The sequence below is a fragment of the Schistocerca americana genome, chromosome 2 (genome assembly GCF_021461395.2).
Source record: "Schistocerca americana isolate TAMUIC-IGC-003095 chromosome 2, iqSchAmer2.1, whole genome shotgun sequence".
NCBI classification, from domain to species: Eukaryota; Metazoa; Arthropoda; class Insecta; order Orthoptera; family Acrididae; genus Schistocerca; species Schistocerca americana.
The window spans coordinates 682490698-682513503 of record NC_060120.1 but is presented as its reverse complement, the minus strand read 5'-3'; the positions used below and the strand labels follow the sequence as shown (position 1 = coordinate 682513503).

Genomic DNA, 22806 nt, shown 5'->3' with positions numbered 1-22806 from the left:
ATTAGATTAGGAAATGAGACACTTAAAGTAGTAAAGGAGTCTTGCTATTTGGGGAACAAAATAACTGATGATGGTTGAAGTAGAGGGGATATAAAATGTAGACTGGCAATGGCAAGGAAAGCGTTTCTGAAGAAGAGAAATTTGTTAACATCGAGTATAGAGTTAAGTGTCAGGAAGTCATTTCTGAAAGTATTTGTATGGAGTGTAGCCATGTATGGAAGTGAAACATGGACGATAAATAGTTTGGAGAAGAAGAGAATAGAGGCTTTCGAAATGTGGTGCTACAGAAGAATGCTGAAGATTTAATGGGTAGATCACATAACTAATGAGGAGGTATTGAATAGGATTGGGGAGAAGAGGAGTTTGTGGCACAACTTGACAAGAAGAAGGGATCGGTTGGTGGGACATGTTCTGAGGCATCAAGGGATCACCAATTTAGTATTGGAGGACAGTGTGGAGAGATGAATACACTAAGCAGATTCAGAAGGATGTAGGCTGCAGTATGTATTGGGAGATGAAGAAGCTTGCACAGGATAGAGTAGCATGGAGAGCTGCATCAAACCAGTCTCAGGACTGAAGACGACCACAACAACAACAACGTTTCACAAGGAGAATATTCAATATACATTGACATATATTAAATGTAAACAAATATATGAAATTTTCATGTTGACACATTTCACATATTTTTACTAATAGAGTTGAATTTTCAATTAAAAAAAAAATGCTGTGCATAGGCTTGTAAACTCTAAATTGTGATGTGTGAACCAGTTTTTGCTTAAATAATTTGATGAATATGAATGGTGTTACAGTCGTTAAACAACATTCAAAATTTTTTTAAATAATAATATTACAAAATGTAATATTTCACATTAAGTGTGGTTTTATGCACCTCTACAAGTGTAAAAACCAGTGCAAATATTTTTTGTCAAAATTGCAAAATTAATTAAAAATGGTTAAAGACAGGCATACTTATACTTAAACAATACTGCAGTATAAATATCAGAATTCTTTCAAACTATGTATTTACTTACCTCTCTCCAGCATACGGATCGATTCTGCAATGTAAGGCACTAACAGCCTGTTGACAATGAATCCTGGTGTATCCTTACAGGTCACAGTTGTTTTGCCAAGAGCTTTACCCCATTCCATCATTTTGTTGTAAGTATCATCAGACGTTTCTGGTGTACGAACAACCTTCATGGTCAAAAAAGAATGACAGTTTAAAACAAGCATTATGAGAAAAATTTTAAGAAACAAGTACATAGCAAGGAGCAATACATATATGTAGAATTACAGACAACGGACTATTTTGTTTGGCATGTGAATTTTACCTGACAGTGTTAAAACACAGTTGGCAAAAAACAGAATCGCTGTTTATCTTCTAAGAGACAAGTAAATATATTAATTCATCATCAACATGATAAACATATTATCAACACTGTAGACACACATGGAGAATATGTTTAACAGTCAGCCATCAAACAGTAACAGAAGCACAAGTGGGTGGGTGCCAGAGGAGATGAAGTGGCAGGTAAAAGACCAGCAGAATATCTGCATGTTCTGTTCAGAGCTTCACCTGTTAGGTAGCATCTGTCAAGTCTCTAAAGTTAAAGTCTAATCCCAATATTTAATACATAAGCAGCCAAAAGGAAATTAGCAACAGTAGGAACTACTTAATTAAATCAACTACATGGTCCACTTACATTAAAGATGCTTCCCCTATGTTCAATGTCTATGTGCAGTTGCTACTCACAGCCTATCAGCCTGGCAGCCTAGCAGTGGAGGGTATGTAATGCATGTTTGGGGGGGGGGGGGGGTCGTGCGTAAAAACGGTGCAATTGTTGTCATAATGCAGAAACATGGATATCTGTCTGACATTCGAAGGGCACGATCACTGGCATTTGAGGTTTGCGTACCACCATGGTTAAGGTATACTGTGCGTGGATAAATGGCTCTATCCAAAACCAGCAATGAAGCAAATGTGGTGCACAATGGGCCATGGAAGACAGGGGTGAACAATGGCTGCGGAGATGTGTACAGGCAAATAGGTGTGCATCTGTTAAGCAACTTATCATCCAGATGAACCAAGGGTCTGCTAACAGTGACCGTTCAGCTAAAACTGCTGCATATGGGCTTCCACAGCAAGTGTCTGGTTCATGACTCCTGCTAATCATTGTTCATCAGCAACGGAGGTTGGAATTTGCATGCTGATATGCAACTGGACAACCACTGAGTGGTGACAGATGAATCACATTTTACACTTCACTGGAAGATGACAACATCCTGCACCAATCATTGGAAGTGTCCCAGATCAGAGCAGGGAGCATTATGTCTGGGGAATGTTGTCGTGGCATTCCTTGAGTGATCTCGTCATTTTGGAAGGCACAGCGCATCAACAAAAGTATGCATCTCTGTTTGGGGACCATGTTCATTCCTATATGCAATGTGTTTTTCCTCAGCATGATTTCTTCTGCCATCAGGACAGTGCATTGTCACACACAGCCCACAAAGTATGCATGTGGTTCGACAAACACCAGGTTGTCTCTGTATGTCCATCTTTTTAGCGATGGTTGCGGGATTTGGATGTTCGGTAGAGGATGTCAAATTAAACACCTTTCAGTCGTCAATTTTCAACCTTATTTTATTGGGCAAGCAGTTTCAGCTCTTTACTATGCCATCGTCAGGCTCTTGACCAACATGTGGGAATAATCTACCTCGCTTGTAAGCAAAACAGGAGCCAGCAATACTGGTATTAGTAGATATTTGTTGCAGTGTGCCAGTATTGCTGACCCGTTTTGATCACAAGCGAGATAGATTATTCCTAAACGTCAGTCAGGGGCCTGAAGATGCGGTAGTAAAACCTGAAACTGGTTGCCCAATAAAATAAGGTTGAAAATTGACTGGTGAAAGGTGTTTTTAATTTCACATTCAACACCAGGTTGAGTTTACACTACTCTCCTGGCCACCAAACTCCCCAGATTTTTCATAAAATTTCGGGCGTGCAGCTGCATAAATTTGGCTTCTTTTTCTTCTTCTTCTAATATTTCGGCTGAGTACCATCCAGCTATCCTCAGAGTGAGCTGAGATGACTCAGTCACCTTGGCTCACTTTGAAGATGGCTGGATGGTATTTAGCCGAAATATTAGAAGAAGTCAAATTTATACGGCTGCACATCCGAAATTTCCTGGATCAGTCTTTGCGCCGCGAAAATATGAAGCTCCCAAGATTTAAACCCAATCCACCTCAATCAGGCTGCTTGCGCCATGGATCCTCAACTGAGAAACCTAGTGCAGTTGGCCACGGCAATGGAGTCGGCATAGTTCCACATCCCAGTCGGTACCTTACAGAACCTCATAGGCTATCTTGCTGCCCGTTTCTCAGTGGTTCACACTGCAAAAGGTGGTCACATTAATGTGACTGGGCAGTGTGATAATGAGGGAATGAATGACAGACTCAAAAGAAGTAGAAATAACCATCAAAAGTGTAATGGGGAAGGCATGAACTAGTTTCTATTAATTTTGTTTTCTGTCTACCAAGTATTTGTATTTTCACCTCTGTCTGAATTCCCTTCTTGCCATTGGCCTCTGATTTGGTTAACTTAATACTTTCTGTGTAACAGTTTATTATAAACTTCTTACATGCAAAATTTACTCTCTCTGTTATAACAGTTTTCAATACGCCTCCCTTGAGATGAACAGCATATGTCAATGCAGTATTCAAATTATTCCCACACTGCAGTGAGCATGTCTGAGTTACAGCTTCCACTGCTGTTGGTATCCAAAGTCTCAGTTCTTTCACTGTTGTTGGTAATGGAGGCACATAAACAGAGTCACTTGTGTGTCTGAGCTATTGCTGTCACACAGCGGAGAGAACTGCAATTTTGGTCATGGTTCATCTGCCTGGACAGGAAGCACGGGAAATTGAAATTAGTGGATCAGTCTGAGTGCCCTCTCTTTCTGTCAGGAGTTTTTGATACATTCCCAGAGATGAAAGAAACGATAAGTAACAAACAAAAATTCTATGGCTGACAATACATTGAACCCTAAACCTTTGCAATTGTAGTTTGGCTCCAATCCACTGAGCTACCACATCTTTCTGATATAAGTAAAATTCTGATGCCATTACAAAAGAAATAATATGCCCACAGAAAAGATTTCTCTTTCTGGCATGTAAACTGTACCCCAACACATGGTGGGAAAGTCCATTTGTTCTTTTTCATCAAATGCCTGCAGCTGTTGTTTTCTTCAATAATGAGCCTCTGTCCTACTTATTCCCTACAGAGGACCATTCAAGGGAGTGACATCCCCCCCCCCCCTCCCCACGCACACACACATACACACTCACTCTGTATTCACTCACATCTTTATTTTTATAATAATAATTACCTCTAGAAGCTTCATTACTGGTACTGGATTAAAGAAGTGGAGACCTCCAAATCTGTCTTTCCTTTTTGTGACAGAGGCAATGTCTCCAATAGGCAGTGATGATGTATTAGATGCAAATATTGTATGCTGTGGGGCTACCTATAATTTAAACCAGGTATTAGGGAACATAGCTTCACAGAAAAACAAACAATGGAGAGAGAACATTTATCTTTGCCTTGCAGCATAATATTAATAAGTCTTTTTTAATAGTGGCATTTGCTAATTTAGTGACAAATACTTACACTGTCAATGCTTGAAAAAAGTTTATGTTTTGCCCCTAAATTTTCCACAATAGCTTCTATAACAAGATCTGTGTTTTTCACAGCACCTTGTAGATCCACTGATGTCTTTATCCTACCAAGAGTCGTGCTGATGAATTTCTCAGCTTCTGATGGATTATCCTAAAACCAAAATTTTCAGCTTAAGAGTTTCCTCAGACTTAAAAAATTAAATGAAAATTAGCAGTTTTACATTATTTAACTTTAATCTCTTTATCTTGCCTAGACTAACAACTAATAAATATTTTATACCATGCAATTTTATCGATGAGTGGTCTTTTTCACTTTTTTCACATTTTTGTAATGTTGTGGTACCTCATAATTTTTAGTACTATTGCAAGAAACTTTGTTTGGTATTCTATGGGTCAGAGAGTGGAATGTTAAGTCCCTTAATCAGGGAGGTAGACTAGAAAAATTGAGGATATAGTGGGAACTAGTGAAGTTTGGTGGCAGGAGGAACAAGACTCCTGCTCAGGTGAGTACAAGGTTCTAAATACAAAATCAAATAAGTGTCTAATAGTGAAGCAGAAAAGGTAAGGTACTGTGAACAGCATAGTGAATGAAGTATTGTAGCCAAGAAAGACATGAACCCAACACTCACCACAGCAGTACAACTTTATTTGCCAATGAACAACACAGATGAAGAGATTGAAAGAGTCAAACAGTGCCAGTCCAGATGGAAATATCAACAATACTATGTAAAGGATAGACTAATACTCACCATTCAGATGACTTGTTAGAGTTGCTGAGAGGCACATTTAGCTTTTGGTCAGGACATTCTTCAGAAAAGAGAACAGACTCACTCATTCACACAAACAAGCACATCTCATACACAACTGCTACTGCCGACTGCTCTGGCCAGAGAGGCTTGTGTGCAAGGTGTGCTTGCTTGTGTGAATATGTGTGTTCTCTTTCCTGAGGAAGGTGCTCTGGCCAAAAGCTAAATGTGTAACAATCCTTTTGTTGTGCCTGTCCGCAACTCAACATGTCATCTTTACAATAAGTAGCAATCTGTCTTTTCATAATAATGTAGATTGAAAGAATGTAAGGTAAGACAAAATAAATCATTCAGATAGTTAAGGGAGAGGAAAATTTAATTGTAAAGGTGGCAAGGAATGAAAAATGGGCCCAATTGGCAGAATTTTGCACAGAGCATAATTTACTCATTGCTAACACTTGGTTTAAGAAACACGATAGAAGGCTGTATGTATGTGGAAAAGACCTGGCGACACTGGAAGGTTTCAGATTTATTATACGGGGTGAACCAAAAACAATCATCAGATTTGGCAAGTCTATATGTCTGAAACTAAGAAACATATACAATGAATTTTGTTTTTAATGAACAGGAAATGCTAAAAGTTTTTTTTTATTATTTTTTTTATTTTTTTTTTATACCATTTCATAGTTTTCAATACACCCCCATTGAGATGTACAGAATATATCAATGTGATATTCAAATTGTTCCTGCAGTCCAGTGAGCATGTCTCAGTTCATTCACTGTTGTTGGTAATGGAGGCACAAACAGAATCTTTTATAAACACCCGCAAGAAATAGTCACATACAGTCAAGTCCAGTGACCTTGGAGGCAGTAATGTAAGGCTGAATCAATTGGTCCAGTGCAACTGATCCATTGTTCTGTAATCCTTTGATTTAAAAATTCCCCCACTTCCAAATGCCAGTGTGGTAGTGCACCATCCAGTTGGTAAATGAAGTCATTCAAATCAGTCTCCAACTGTAGGTAGAGAAAGTTCTCAAGCATACAAAGGTATGTGCTTCCTGGTCAGTGTTCTCAGCAAAGAAAAATGGACCATACACCTTCTCCCATGAAGCTACACAAAACACAAATTTTTGGAGAGCCCCTCTCATGTCTTAACAACTTCATGCGGTCGTTCCGTACCCCATATTGTCACATTATGACAGTTCACCTTTCCATTTAAATGGTCCTTGTCACTAAACACTAAGCATGGAAGAAAACTGTCATCTTCCACCTTGCGAAGAATTAAATTACATAACTACACTCGTTGTTGTTTGTCACTTTCACGAAGAGCTTGCAGTAGCTGAATTTTTATGATTTCATTTGTAAATGTTGACACAACACATGCCAGACAGACATCGGCAAATGTTGAACTGTCGAGCTGCATGGCAAATGGATTTCTGCAGACTCCTTGTGAAACTATGGTTGATGTGTTCAACATCTGTGCCAGATATTTGAGGATGGCCCAACAATTTGCCTTTACACAAACAACCTTTCTTGGAATTGTGCACACCATCGTCTAAAGCTCTGTGCTGTAGGAGGATCCACACCATACCTAGTATGAAAGTCGCGCTGAATGTTATTACTGACCCGGACTGCAGAAAATGTAGAACATCAAATGCTTTCTGTTGTGCCAACACCATTCTTACTAGAACTGAAGTGTGTGCACACTGATACTACCTAGTGGGAACCATATAAAACTTGAGAGTTTGCTCTTTCTAACAGTATATTGTTCACGCACACATCTCAAAAACATAACTGTGATTTTTTAAATCAGATAATTCTTTTTGATACACCCTGTATAATGGTAAGATAGAGATTTTGGGACCAGATATTAAAAGCAGTGAGATTTCCAATGGCAGATGTGGACTCTGACCATAACTTATTGGTTATGAACTGTAGATTAAAACTGGAGAAATTGCAAAGAGTAGGAAATTAAGGAGATGGAACCTGGACAAATTGAAAGAAACAGAGATTATTGAGAGGTTCAAAGGGAGCAGTAGGCAGTGATTAACTCGAACAGGGGACAGGACTACAGTGTAAAGAGCATGGGTAGCTTTCAGAGATGTAATAGTGAAGGCAGCAGATGATCAAATAGTTAAAAAGATAAAGCCTAGGAGAAATCCTTGGATACCACAGGAGATATTCAATATAACTGATGAAAGGACAAAATATAAAAATGTAGCCAGTGAAAGGGATTACAGACATCTAAAAAAATGAGATTGACAGAAAGTGCAAAATGCCTAATAAGGACTGAATAGGTGACAAATGCAAGGCTGTATACGTATGTATATCTGGGGGAAATATAGTTGGAAAATTAAAGGAGCCTTTGGAGGAAAGAGAATATGAGTAAAGAGAAGCAACTGTATGAGTATCAAGAACTCAGATGGGAAGCCATCACTAAGCAAGGAAGAGAAAGCTGAAAGTTGGAAGGAATATACAAGGGGCTATACAAGGGAAATGAACTTCAAGGCACTACACTAAAAAGGAAAGAGGGAGTAGATGAAGACGACTTAGATGTATATTGTGAGATGTATTTGACAGAGCACTGAAAGCCGTAAGTTGAAACAAAGCCCTTGGTGCAGACAATATTTCTTCGAACTTATCATATCCTTGAGAGGGCCAGTCATGACAAACTATTACAGCTGCTGTGCAAGATGTATCAGACAGGTGAAATACTCTCAGACTTCGAGAAGATTGGAAATTCCAATTTCAAAGAAAGCAAGTGCTGGTAGGTATGACTATCGCTAAACCATCAGTTTAATAAGTCATGTTTGCAAAATACTGACATGAATTACAGATGGTGGGAAAAACTGGTGGAATCTGACCTCAGGGGAGATCAGTTTGGGTTCTGGAGAAATGTGGAAACATTTGAGGCGATATTGGTCCTACAACTTCTCTTAGAAGGGTTAAGGAATGACAACCCTACAGTTATAGCATTTGTAAATTTAGAAAAAGCTTTTGACGATGTTGACCCAAATACATTCCTTGAAATTATAAATGAAGCAGCGGTGAAATACAGGGAGCAAAAGGTTGTTTACAATTTATATGGCGGATGGAATTTATGTGAGTCAAATGGCATGGGAGCAGTGGTTGATAATGGAATGAGACCGGGCTGTAGTCAGTCCCTGATGGTATTGAATGGTTGAGCAAGCAGTAAAGGAAACATTTGGAGAAGGAATTAAACTTCAGGAAGACGAAATAAAAACTTTGAGGTCTGCTGATGACATTGCAATCCTTTCAGAGTCAGCACAGGGCTTGGAAGAGCATTTGGATGGAATGGGGATTATAAGATGACATTCATACAAAGTAAAACAAGAGTACTGAAATGCAGTCAAATAAAATCAGTTGATACTGGAGGAATTGGATTAGTAAACATGATACTAAAAGTAGTAAATGAACTTTTGCTATTCGTGCAGCAAAATAACTGAGCAGAGAGAATTTAAAGTGCACAATGGCAATAGCAAGAAAAGCATCCTGAAAGAGAGGAACTTGTTAACATCTAATATCAATTTAAGTGTTAGGGTTTTTTTCTGAAAGTATCTGTCTTAAGTGTAGCCTTTTACAGAAGTGAAATGTGGAATATAAGCAGTTGAGACAACAAGGGGTTAGAAGATTTTGAAATGTGGTGCTACAGAAGAATGCTGAAAATTAGGAAATGGGTTGATTGTGTAACTAAAGAGGAGATATTAAATAGAATAGAGGAAAAAAGAAATTTGAGGCACAATGTCACTAAAAGAAGATATTGGTTGTTAGGCTACTTCTGAGACATCAAGGAATCATCAACTTTGTATTGGAGAGAAGTGTGGAGGCAAAAATTGTGAAGAGAGACCATGAGATAAATACACTAAGTAGATTCAAATGGATGTATAAGGTACCTATTTAAGTGGTGCCAGGTTCGAACCCAGGACCGAGGATGTTTTGATTTGCAATCAAAGATGGTTCCCCTATACTAGGGAAATGCAAATAATTTACAAAGGAAATTTCTTACAAGGCATTTGTGGGACCCATCTTAAAATACTGTTGTTGTGTGTGGGACCTACACAAAATACAACTAAGAGGGAATACTGAATGTGTACAAAGAATGGCAGCACAAATTTTTGAAGTTTGTTTCATCTTGGAAGACTGAAATGGAGATGGTGAAAAACTAAACTGGCAAACATCAGAAGATAGACGCAAGCTGCCAATGGGAGCAGTGCTTAACCAACAGTGGCTGCTGGATTGTGCTGATGCCAAGGGGCCAATGAGTCGTACAATATACCACTATGACTGATGGATTGCAGGATGTAGCTGGCATAATTACCCAGAGTGGCAACTGTCTGCATGCTGGCTACTGAGCGATGGACAGATGTAATCATTTGGTTGTGAACAAAGAAATGGTTCGCAATTGTAGCACCGCTATTGATGGTGCAAGTGCAGCTTAGTAGAGAGCTGGTGCTTCAGAAGAGAACAACTAGACAACCCACAGGTTGCAGGTGTTGTGTTGGCAGTTGTACTGGCATGGAGATATGGCCAAGTACTATACCCTTCTTCTTCACGAGGAGGAGATGGTGAAGTCACGTCGGCCAAAGTTTAAAGAGGTAAGAAGAGAAAAGGATAAACCCGAAGGCTGGAGAGCAAACTATGGCATCAAATATACAGGAGACAACATGATATGCTGGAAGGACATCTGAGGCTGAAGGGAAGCAAGAGCTTGACTGAGACGCAGCTGCCTGAGACCCAACAGCCATCCAGAATACAGAGCATGCATAGAAAAACACAAACAGATGAAGGGAGGGCTGGAGGGGAGGCACAAAGTGGCGGGAAAGACGTCACGAGGGGTACTACTTTTTTTGCCTCTATTCTCCCCTCACAGCCTTTCCTTGCACTCTCCAAAGGTGACACCTTGATTGGCATGCTTCAATACTTTAACTAAACTTACATGTAAATGCCATGTTCCAACAAAGGGTGATTCATAATTTTCTCATCTTCACAGCAGTAAAGAACCTAATCAAGACATAATAGTATGAAATGAAATTCTTAGTATTCCTCAGACCCATGGTGAGAATTATTGTTTAGAACTGAAACTTTCAAGATGTGTAGCAAGAACACAAAAGTGTATTTCTTCATAACACAAATTTATATTCAAATATCTTGACGTACTGTTCTTCTTAATTCAGAATAACAGAAGGAAGGACAAAACACAACTGGCAGCAAATGGTCGAACTGACAGTCCATCATAAGAGAATAAAGCATGGGTCATTACCTAGTTGTTAGATGAAAAAATAAAATATTCACTGGATGCTGTACAAAAATAATAATCATTATCAGAGCACTTATGTTTTCTGAGATAGCAAAATGATCATCGTCTAAATAAAAAAATCCTCAAGAAATATGGAATGAAAAGTAAGAAACTGGCAGCTGACATTCTTGCTGGCACTCAAAGTAAATGTCCACCTCCAAAGTTTACACCCTGCCTGGAAATAAAAATGTACCTTAAATAAAGGAAAGAGAAGTTTCTTCCACCTGTTCTACGGGTCCAGTCTTAGGCAGTGTCATTCAGTAGGTCAGCCATCTGTTCCCAATACAGGAGGAGGCATGTACTGGAATGTGCATCACACCAGATCACTCTTAGTGGCAAGTTGCCTACATCTATTTTTCTTCATTGTTCTAACAAAGTGTGCATAACGAAAAAAAAAAAAAAAAATATATCAGCACATGGAGCACAGAAGAGTAAATAAGGACTTCAGACATCACAGTAGACCATGGCAAGAGGGAAACATTAGGATATAAATCATCACAAGGAAAACAGCACAGTCACCCAGACATCCAGAAGAGAAGATGTGGGCTGGAAAACATGCAATGTGGCCGGTAGGGTGGGCAATGGGTTCAGTGCACAGAAGCACCACAGAGAACAAGAATGCAATGAAGAGCACAAGAAGGATCAACGGATGTCCCACAACAGCAGGGCAGCATTGGAAAGGTGTCAATGGCCAATGGAAGGCAGGAGCTCAACTAACAACAGCTGTCCAAGATGTGAAAGCACTTAGTGCCAAGGTGGCATTGAAAGGATTGTTTGTGGCTGAGGGGAGCATGGGAGGCAAGAGTTCAACCATTGATAGCCTCCGGATGTGCTCAAGTGCCGCAGGGCATTTGCCAAGAAGCAAAATGTACATCAAGATAGTGTTGGCCTGGCTGGATGCCAACAATCTGGTGGGACATTGGCCAGGCTGCTGACAGGCTTGACCAGAAGCAGAAGGGCTGGCAAGATGTCAATAAGACATCAGCAGCTGATGGGAAGAAGCTCAACCAATGGCAGGTGTCAGAGATGTGACAGCACTGAAGGGCTTGGCCAGACTCCAAGAAGCTGATAGGATATTAATGAGAGGTGCTGTCAGGCTTGGCTAGACTCTAATGGACCAGTGGGACATAGGCAGGAAGTGCCAACAGGTTCACCAAGAGTGGAAAGGCACCAGGCAGAGAGGACACATTGGCAGCCGAGTCTGGCAGCGATGACTACACAAAGATACTGGGAATGCTTACAGAATATCCTTCTTGCTAACTTGTGTGTCCTTGTGCAGTGTCAAGGCACACAAAATAAAAAGCAATTCCCAGATACATTCGCAAAAGTTTAATGCAAAATAAAATATGGCATTTGGTGTAATATAAGAGAAAATGCTCCTCTGGATCTGGCAGGCAGGGTGTTGACTGGCCCGGCCTAATGGCGTTGGTGAGAGCCTTTCAGGAACACAGCGTAGTGCTGTGGCAAAGATGTGGCTGGTGCCCCGTGAGATGCTGTGACAAGAGCTTGGGCTGTGCCCAATGTGAGTGTCACTGAAGTCAATGAACTTACACTATGTGATCAAATATATCCGGACACCCCCAAAAACATATGTTTTTCATGTTAGGTGCATTGTGCTGCCACCTACTGCCAGGTACTCCATATCAGCGACCTCAGTAGCTATTAGGCATTGTGAGAGAGCAGAATGGGGCACTCTGTGGAACTCATGGACTTTGAACGAGGTCAGGTGATTGGGTGTCACTTGTGTCATACGTCCATACGCAAGATTTCCACACTCCTAAACATCCCTAGGTCCACTGTTTCCGATGCGATAGTGAAGTGGAAACGTGAAGGGACACTTACAGTGCAAAAGTGTACAGGCCAACTTCGCCTGTTGACTGACACAGACTGCCGACAGTTGAAAAGGGTCCTAATGTGTAATAGGCAGATGTCTATCCAGACCATCACACAGGAATTCCAAACTAAACCAGGAACCACTGCAAGTACTATGACAGTTAGGCGGGAGGTGAGAAAACTTGGATTTCATGGTCGAGCGGCTGCTCTTGAGCCACACATCATGCCAGTAAATGCCAAATGTGCATCACTTAATGTAAGGAGCATAAACATTGGATGATTGAACAAAGGAAAAACGTTGTGTGGAGTGACGAATCACGGTACACAATGTGGTGATCCGATGGCAGGGTGTGGGTATGGCAAATGCCCGGTGAATGTCATCTGCCAGCGTGTGTAGTGCCAACAGTAAAATTCGGAGGCGGTCGTGTTATTGTGTGGTTGTGATTTCATGGAGGGGGCTTGCACCCCTTGTAATTTTGTGTGGCACTATCACAGCACAGGCCTACATTCTATGTTTTAAGCAGTTGCTTCCCACTGTTGAAAAGCAATTCGGGGATGGCTATTGCATCTTTCAACACAATCAAGCACCTGTGGTGGAGTGGTTACATGAAAATAGCATCCCTGTAATAGACTGGCCTGCACAGAGTCGTGGCCTGAATCCTATGGAACACCTTTGGGATGTTTTGGAATGCCGACTTCGTGCCAGGCCTCACTGACTGACATTGATACCTCTCCTCAGTGCAGCACTCCATGAAGAATGGGCTGTCATTTCCCAAGAAACCTTCCAGCACCTGATTGAAGCTACCATCAAGGCTAAGGGTGGGCCAACACTTTACTGAATTCCAGCATTACTGATGGAGAGCACCACAAACTTTTAAGTCATTTTCAGCCAGATGTCTGGATACTTTTGATCACATAGTGTATTTGAACAAGCATCTAGGGACAATAGAAGGCAACGCTCAACCAATGACAAAGCTGACAGGCTGGCAAGGCCCAATGTGGTGAAGCCAAGAGTCTGGCATTAGTGTTAATGAGTGTAAGGGGCTGATGGAGGGCAGTGCTCAAAGATTGGCAGCCACCCGGGATGCAATGATGCCATCAGGCTGGCAAGGCATACAATGTGGCCCTGATGGGTCATGGGATGTGACCAGCATAACTGCTCAAAGTGGGACCCACCTGCTAGCTGGTGGTCATGCTGTGCCTATATAGGAAGGCAGATAGATATGCTTATGTAATCATATGATTACAAATGAAAGAGTAGTCTACAATCACAGTGTCACTATCGATGGCACATGCAAAGCTCAGCAGTGTCTTGTTGATGGTTGCAATGGCCAGGAGATGTGACCAGTTATAATAAGGAAGAAGCACTAGTAAGTGCTACAATGGGAAATGTCCTCTGATGTGCACTTCAGTGTGGATTCCAGAGTATGGTTGTAAATTTAGAATACTCACTGTTCGAGTTAAAGTGTCATTCCAGTAATGTATAATGAGTCAGTAAGTCAGATATAACTTCCTTAAACTTGCCAAATGCCAAACTGAGATGTTTATTGTTTTATTATGTATGACAGATAACCACATTTTTGCTCATTAAATATGGCACATAAGGTTAGTTTTTCATGGGAGGCACAGTCTACCATTACAAATATGGCCTTCTGAAAATGAAAGTATCCGATTTCTCAAAACTAAAGTTTACTATAAAGGAGCTACAACCACCACCACCACCACCACCACTAGTATCAGGTGGTTGTAACTGTAGTGCAAGTACTCACAGAAGTCCATTGTGGGCTATAATTATGGTATGGCAGGGAAACTTGGTAGATATTCTAATACATTAGTGTGGAACAGATTTTCACTGGAAGAAAAATTAGTTCCAATTTTGGCCACCAGCTCCAAGTCAGGCACTGTGAATGCAGGAGAGAGCTATAGAAAGGTTTCCATACATAATGGATTAGAAATGGGATGTAGGCAGAAAAGGTCAAACAAGAGAGGAAGTTGTGGTGTTTGTTTTATTATAAACTGCCACTTACACAGTTTGTTCAATATGAGCACTGAAGACATCGACTAAATGCTGCATCATCAAATGACATGATCAACAGTTTTGGTGGAATCAGGGCAACATCTTCCTGTATATTGGCCTTCAAATTAGGTAGAGACCAAACATGTCCCTGGTCAGGGTGTTCTTTTAAATATCCTCAGAGCAAAAAGTCACATGGGTTCACATGAGGCGATCTTGCAGGCCATGCATTTGGAAAACCTCTGGAGATAACACATTTGTGGAAGGTTAAATTAAGTAGTTCTTTCACTCATCAAGCAACATTAGGTGTTGCCCTGCCCCATCTTGCATGAAAACGGTGGTTTCCACACAGCTGTGCTCTTTCAAAGCAATAGTCACATACTGTATAAGATGGTCTCAATAACGTGCAGACATCATGGTACACCTGACCGGCTCCCAGGGTGCCTTCCCTTCAAAGAAGAATCGACTGAGAATAAAGATTCTTGTGAGTCCACACCACACAGTCACATACAACAAATGCAATGGTTCTTAGTGCACAACACGTGGTTTATTAGTATCCCAAATTTGGCAGCTCTGTGTATTCATTGCACCCTGTGGATAAAATAAAATGTGCTCATCAACCCATGAAATATCGCCTGGCCAAATGTTATCTACGTAAATCGATGTCAGAAACTGAAGAGCAAATTCAGATCATTGCTGCAGATTATGATGTTTTAGTTGCTGCACCGTCTGGATTGTGTAAGATGCCAGTATAAAACACTGCAGAACTTTCCATACTGTTGACCATCGAATGGACAATTCCTGTGACACTGTGCGAGTACTAAAACTACCTGGGGCATGTACTGCATGATCAGTTACTGCAACAGCAACCTTGTCAGTAACTTCTACTGGGTTGACACACCTTCCTCTTTCAGGTGACACACAAAGCTCACCCATGTTTTTGAATGTCGTTATCATTTTCCTTAAACAATTTCATGACATCAGGCATCTACTCAGACCTTCCATTTGGCAATACTCTATCAAAGAAGCACTCAAATTGCTGTCATTCATATCAGACAGTCTCACTAACAGTGCACAGTCTCTCTTCTTGATAGCTTTACTGTTCACTAATGTTATGACTTGTCAAATGACACCATGTGTGTCATGCTGTTTTGCACCTGGTGGCCAAAATTGAAACTAATTTTTTCCAGGGTATATCGGTTCCACATTAATGCATTAGCATATCTACCAAGTTTCACTCCCATATGATAATTACAGCTCACACTGGACCTTCATGAGTAGCTACAATTTAATTACACTGAAACACCAAAGAAACTGGTATAGGCATGCATATTCAAATTCAGAGATATGTAAACAGGCAGAATATGGTGTTGTGGTCAGCAATGCCTGTATAAAACAACAAGTGTCTGGCAGGCACAGTTGTTAGATTGGTTATTGCTGCTACAATGGCAGGTTATCACGATTAAAGTGAGTATGAATGTGGAGTTATAGTCGATGCACGAGTGATGGGACACAGCATCTCCGAGGTAGCGATGAAGCGGGAATTTTCCTGTACGACCATTTCACGTGTGTACCGTGAATATCACAAATCCCGTAAAACATCAAATCTCCAACATCGGTGTGACTGGAAAAAGGTCCTGCAAGAACGGGACGAACAATGACTGAAGAGAATCGTTCAAAGTGACAGAAGTAAATTGCTGCAGATTTCAATACTGGGCCACCAACGAGTGTCAGCATGTGACCCATTCAATGAACCATCATCGATATTGGCTTTTGGAGCCAAAGGCCCACTCATGTATCCTTGATGACTGCGCAACACAAAGCTTTATGCCTCGCCTGTGCCCGTCAACACAGACATTCAACTGTTGACTGGAAACATGCTGCCTGGTTGGAGGAGTCTCATTTCAAATTGTATTGAGTGGATGGACATTTATGGGTTTGGAGACAACTTCATGAATCCATGGAACCTGCATGTGAGCAGGGGAATATTCAAGCTAGTGGAGGTTCTGTAATGATTTGGGGTGGGCCCAGCATGTGCAGTTAGAGTGATATGGGACCCATGATACGTCTAGATACGACTCTGACGAGTGACACATGTGTAAGCACCCTGTCTGATCACCTGCTTCCATTCATATCCATTGTGCATTTCGGCAGACTTGGGCGATTCCAGCAGGACAATGCTACACCCACACGTCCAGAATTGCTACATAGTGGCTCCAGTAATACTCTTCTCGGTTTAAACACTTCTGTTGGCCACCAAACTCCCCATGCATGAACATTATTGAGCATATCTGGAATGCCTTGTAATGTGCTGTTCAGAAGATATCTCCAGCCCCTCAGTCTTATGGATTTTTGGACAGCCGTGCAGGATCCATGGTGTCAGTTCCCTTCAACACTACTTCAGACATTAGTTGAGTCTGGGGGACCTACACGATACTAGGCAGGTGTACCAGTTTATCTGGCTCTTCCTTCAGTACAACCACACAGCATGATAAGGTTAAGAGGATATCCAGTGAAGTCTCAGGTTTATCTCAAAGATGACCGCTGGTAAAGCTGGACAAATAGAGATTCGCTACATTGGCTTGTGCCATGTCATTTGATGACTTTGCTCCTCACAACATACTAACAGGATTCAATTTGAATAAAACTCTTCTGCAGGTTAGAAAAAGTGACTTTGACCATTCACTTTGGACATGGGAGATGCATTTAGCGATAATGCTAATCACATTGGCACACAAGCACAAGAAGAATGTACTGTACTCAAAACTCAAATGTCACGACCTGAAACAATAATTGAATGTTCTTGTGCCAGCAGTAAATTCCATACACCAATTTTGAAACCTATGCTTTTTGTTTATAGTTACAAAAATTAGTGAATGAAAAGTTAAATCATGGTTCTCCAGATACCTCATCATGAAAATGGGCGCTGACATGTGTGAAACTAGTCAAGGAATAAATTGAGAGAGAACTAAAGTAGTCATATGCCTGTGTTAAGAAGTATTAACAAGTAACTACCAGTAATATAAATTTACACTGCTTGTGCTTAAAAACAACATAACTTAACTTTAAAAAACAGCAAATAAGGATACTTTTTAAAAAGCTGTTATTTTTGTGTTTGCAGTAAGTTGTTACTGTTTATCTACTGCTGCTTTTGCTTCCTTAATATTTACACAAATTACCTGATGACCATTGAATGATAACAGTTGCATATGACCTGCTATAATGGAAATTTATTTTCAATGAGCATAATTCCCATCACAGTCCTCTGAAGGATAAATACACTTACTTTAATATTGACTCCATAAGCACCACTTTGATCAGCAATTCCATAGGTCAATACAATGAGAGACTGCCTGACTGCATTGCATGCAAAACAATTTCTCAGTGTCTCACTTTAATTTAACTCTGTATCTATTTGGGCAATAAAATTTCGCTTAGAGCCTTTTATTTACATTATGGCAGTGTCCGTGTTTGGTACATGATGTTTTTTATTTCATTCGTTTGAAACTGTTATTACTTTCTGAGGCCTGGGTTTAAACAGTATGAAATAATTATTTGGACTATATACCCTTTATTAATGTGCTTATGAACAGAAAATTTACAGCTTTTAATAGTTCCCAAAAAATCGTAAGTATTAAAATGGAAACTGTATATCACCTGTGGATTCAAATACAGTTTTATGAGGTTTAGTGCACTAGCCCATTTGGAGGACACTAGGGTATGACATTATCACAATCTTGTGATTTCATGAAAGTATGAGGATCTATATCACAGTGGTTAACTGTACATTTGAGCTCCACACCATCTGAATTAAGTCCTCTGTTGGAACTACTGATCCACCTTCCTCAGGCTCTCGTGTTTACTCAGATGACTTACAATTGTGAGGTTTAAAATAACTGCTGTGCGTAAGGCAGTCTAAACTTTGGACATTAGAATTTTAATGATTCATCTTCAAATGTTATATAAATAGTCATTAAATATATGTCATTATTGTTGTAGTTGTGGTCTTTACTTTACCAGCAATGAATAATCTAAAATGATTTTCTATGATGACCACAAAATTTACAGTTTGTTAAAGAAAGAGGTCTATATTAATGTATATCATTTAACATTATATATGTCTTCAGTGGCTGTTTAAGTAAAATATTCTTTGTGTCAGAACAGAATTAACCAAGAATTATCCTACAGAACCTCAAGGCACAAATGTATGTGCAGTAAAGAAGTTTCAGTGACCTCACTTATGCTGACTGTGGTTAACATTCTAATCAAGAAGTAATTGCATTCAGCTAAGCAGGAAACAAAACATGTGTCTTCTGCTGTAGCTTACTGCTACCTTACCACAGGGCCAATAGATTTGATACATTATTCAGTTCAGTTGCTCATATGAATAGCTAAGCTTCTACTATCACTGAAGAAAACAACTTTGAAGTTATTTAAATGCAGTCAGATGTTATTTTATTTGTTGTGTGACATTATAATGCAAACTTCTCTTACCTACAGATTACATAAGAAATAACCTAGTACCTTACACCTAATATTACTTTAACAAAATAAATAAACCATATATTTTTACACTAAATTAACAATTATATTTACCTTGTATGCCTTTTTAGCAACTCTCTGTAGGCTAGTCTGAATACCTTTCTGTGCTTTCTTAATTGCATCATCATTGACTTCAACTATTGTAACTTCATGACCAGTCTGGGCAGCAACCTTTCAACATTATAACAAAACATTAGTGTGTCATTTCAAAATAGGCGAGGAAATCTTACATCAGTCACAAATATCTGTTTATTTTTACTTATTCATATTTTTCAGCATTATTTTTACTGTGGTCATCACACTTTAAAAATATTTCTTGCTACTATTACCATTTATTACCATAGCTACATCATTTGCCAGTCATGACTGTACAGACCTTGTAATTTTGAAAAAGTTAAGATTACACAGACATTTAAGTAAAATAATAAACTTCCATAAGTACAGTATAATACTTAATAATATATAAAGTTGGAATTTGTTTTGAAAGTGCATGTTCAGTAAACAGTAATTAATTTAGTGCATTTTTTAAGCAATCCAACATCCTGATTCACTATCAAAGAATTCATTCGAACTGTTCAGTGATTTTAGGCATATATTGTGCAACATCTTTCATCAAAATTTCACCAATTCCAAGGAATGCATTTCATAGTTTGATGAATGAGCACATCAATAACCACTGCTGGAAAACTGTTCCATGTCAGAGTGCTGACAGATTGGCGTATGTCTCTGTGTTATAATTGTGGATATCACTAGTGCTGCTGTTCTGTTTCACAATATTCCTTCGCACACACGAGACAATTGAAGACTTATTGACTGGAAATAGTCATCACTCATACGGATATGATGATGGGTTTGCAATGGTCCAGGTTCCTGCTTCATACTACGAGCCTTCTTTCTTTTCTTTTCTTTTCCTTTCCTCCTTCCTTTTCAGTAACAGTACATTCTTGCAGCCTGACCCCACACAGTAATCGAGTTTCTGTTTACTCAAGACGTATAAGAGTTGTGAGAGTTTATCACACGTCTGTGCAGTGTGTTCGTAACAAGTGAGTTTGCTGTCCATCATGAAACCCATAAGTTTGAGAGCCCTTACACAGTTCATCTGTCCTTTATCATTGAGGCTACATACCATTTTTTGAATTTTTTTTACTTAATTGATTTTCATTTTGTTTATAGCAAACCATTCCTCTGTCACATCAAACCAAACATCTGCTGCTTCTTGAACCTTGATGCCTTTTAAGTACAAAGTTGTGTCATCTCCAAATTGCAAGAACTGTCCATGAGAGCTTAAATAATGTACAAAACTTAGGAATAAATGGGGTTCATTACAGATTCCTGTGGCATGCTGTATTCAAACATACAGTCATGTGATAGTGCTCTTTGGGCTGATACAATCTGCTTTCTAAATAAGATATGAAGGTTGCTAGAACAGTGCCTCCAACTGCCTACTGACCGAGCTTGTTTAGAATGACTATGTGGAATGCAGTCAGACACCTTGCTGAGGTAACTAAGTGCTGAAGATTCTTTTTCTAACTACTCCTAATCCTGCTGTTGTAGGTTTGCCTTTCCAGAAACAATGGTGTGCATGTGTAAATAGTTTATTATTTTAAAGTAATTTGAGATTTGATCTTTCATTGCAGACTCAATGATTTTAGTTGGAGATTGGAATAGTTGAGATTGGTCTGATGCTTGCCACCAAGTCTGGGTTATCATTTTTATAAATAGGCATTGTCTGTGCAAGTTTCAGAAAGTCTGGAAACTATCTAATTACCACAGCAATTTAGCATGTAATTTTATTGATGGCATTAGCAGGCATCCAGTACACATCCTGGCTATCTGAGGGCTTATAGGGTTTTACAATATATATTTATTATTTCTTTTTTTACTTTCCTTTGGTTCATCATGATGTACCTTCTCTTTCTTACAGCAGCTGCAGGGTCTATATTCATGTCCAGAATTGCACTTAAAGTGTTTTCTACATGCCTGGACTACACATGTTTAAGGGACAGATAAGTGGCTTTTTCTACATTCTTTCTGCCTGTAAATGTGTTGTAAAATATTTCCTTTGAATAGAGTGGAATAGAAGGAAATGGGAGAAATTCAATTGATTGAGATGAAAGAGGCTTCAAGAACATACAGATCTGTACTTTATTTTACACTTCATTGTTAAATTATGTTAATAATAGAATATCTAATTGTGTATCATTTAAGAGCCATTGCTTAACAGCCTAGTGGAAAGGTTAATTATGTAGTACTGGTGGTTTATACTGGTAATTATAACGTGGATTATACTGGTAATTATAACGTGGAATCACTTCTCTGCACTGCATTTAAATGTAAATCTTTGACTTCTTTCCACACCCGAGAGGCCACTCTCTGTAGGAGCCACGAAATACAACTAACATAATGTAAAAAAAAAAAAAAAATGTGTTTTAATGTCAGGTTATTGAATTCAAACTTGCAAACAATTTTAGTGGGCATTATCACACTTTTTTTCTCTCTCCTGCTGAAAGCAGTAAGGTCAAAATAGAACAGAAAACACTGAAATTCATCAGATGATAAGAATTACTTAGTACGCTTTTTAATTGAATTACTACAGAATGTTGCTTAGTTTTACATAGATGGGTAAATGATCGCCTTTGTACCTGCCTTGGCGAGAGTGTTAAAAACAAGTCTTAAGGATAACATCTAGCAACCTTTCACCTTAATTGATATGATTACTCGATTCCATGGCAGAGATATGGGAGTGGCTGTGGTAATGACTGCAAGGGGGCGTGAATAAGAAGTAGCCCACAACAAGGGGTGCAAAATGTTACTCGAACGATGTTAAATATCAACTAATTTGCACTATTTTATTTTGCCACTCACGAATTTGAAATTTTTAATTGGAGAAACATAAACACAGGTTCATTGCTCGCAGCTCTCTCTCTCTATATATATGTGTGTGTATTGAACGGGCGACTTGCTTTTGAAACAAACACTAAGCAGCGACAGTGGTACAAGAAGTTGTAACAGCACCGGTAGTTTGACAACAATCCTAATGGTACACTAGAACTAACTTACTTGTGCGATCCCTGACCCCATTAAACCACCTCCCACAACAGTTACATGCTTGATTGCGCTGGACATAGCTGCCGACGCCGACAGCGAGCGCTTCAGGACCATGAGTGACGTAGTCATGTTTGCAGAAAGTCAGATCTTCCCCGAAGAAAAAAAAAATGAAATCTCTGATACCAGAAAACAGGCACACTCTCGACTGGAATGGTGCTGGTGTTGGGTGTTAAATGGTCAAAGTCCTATGATCAAAGGGCAGCCAAAACCACATTGGATTGGACTATAACGTACACCAGAGACCCGTGTGTTACCGGGCGACCTGAGTGTTCCGCACGACCTGTTATATCTGTCGAAATTCCCTTGACCATTGATACCGTACTGCAAAAGTGTTAATTAGCATTTTTGTGTTTTTCATTACATCATTTTACTGTACGCGCCGTTGTCTCGTGCGAAGCTCATTAGCGAATGCTTATCGGTGTTCCACATCTGTTTATTTTTCAAATTAAGGAATCACATCTTAAAATGTGTATTATGTTAGCTATCTGATCATGCCGAAGCTTCACTGAGGACTTAACAATAATTTGCAATGTTTCCCTTGTCAGTTATATACATACGAAAGTCAACGA

The 22806-nt window shown here is 39.6% G+C and overlaps 1 protein-coding gene across 1 annotated transcript in view; it reads right to left on the bottom strand.

Annotated features, from left to right (window-relative positions):
* Window positions 1–22486, bottom strand: part of LOC124593858 (hydroxyacyl-coenzyme A dehydrogenase, mitochondrial-like) — a 49460-nt gene extending 26974 nt beyond the window's left edge. Inside the window, exons 1-5 of the mRNA XM_047132206.1 lie at window positions 22190–22486; window positions 19184–19300; window positions 4670–4828; window positions 4389–4526; window positions 1035–1197 (exon numbers count right to left, since the gene is read on the bottom strand). Of these exons, the coding sequence (XP_046988162.1) occupies window positions 1035–1197; window positions 4389–4526; window positions 4670–4828; window positions 19184–19300; window positions 22190–22306 (694 nt within the window). The 5' untranslated portion in view covers window positions 22307–22486. The remainder of the gene's footprint in view (window positions 1–1034; window positions 1198–4388; window positions 4527–4669; window positions 4829–19183; window positions 19301–22189) is intronic.
* Between the last annotated feature and the right edge of the window lie 320 nt (window positions 22487–22806).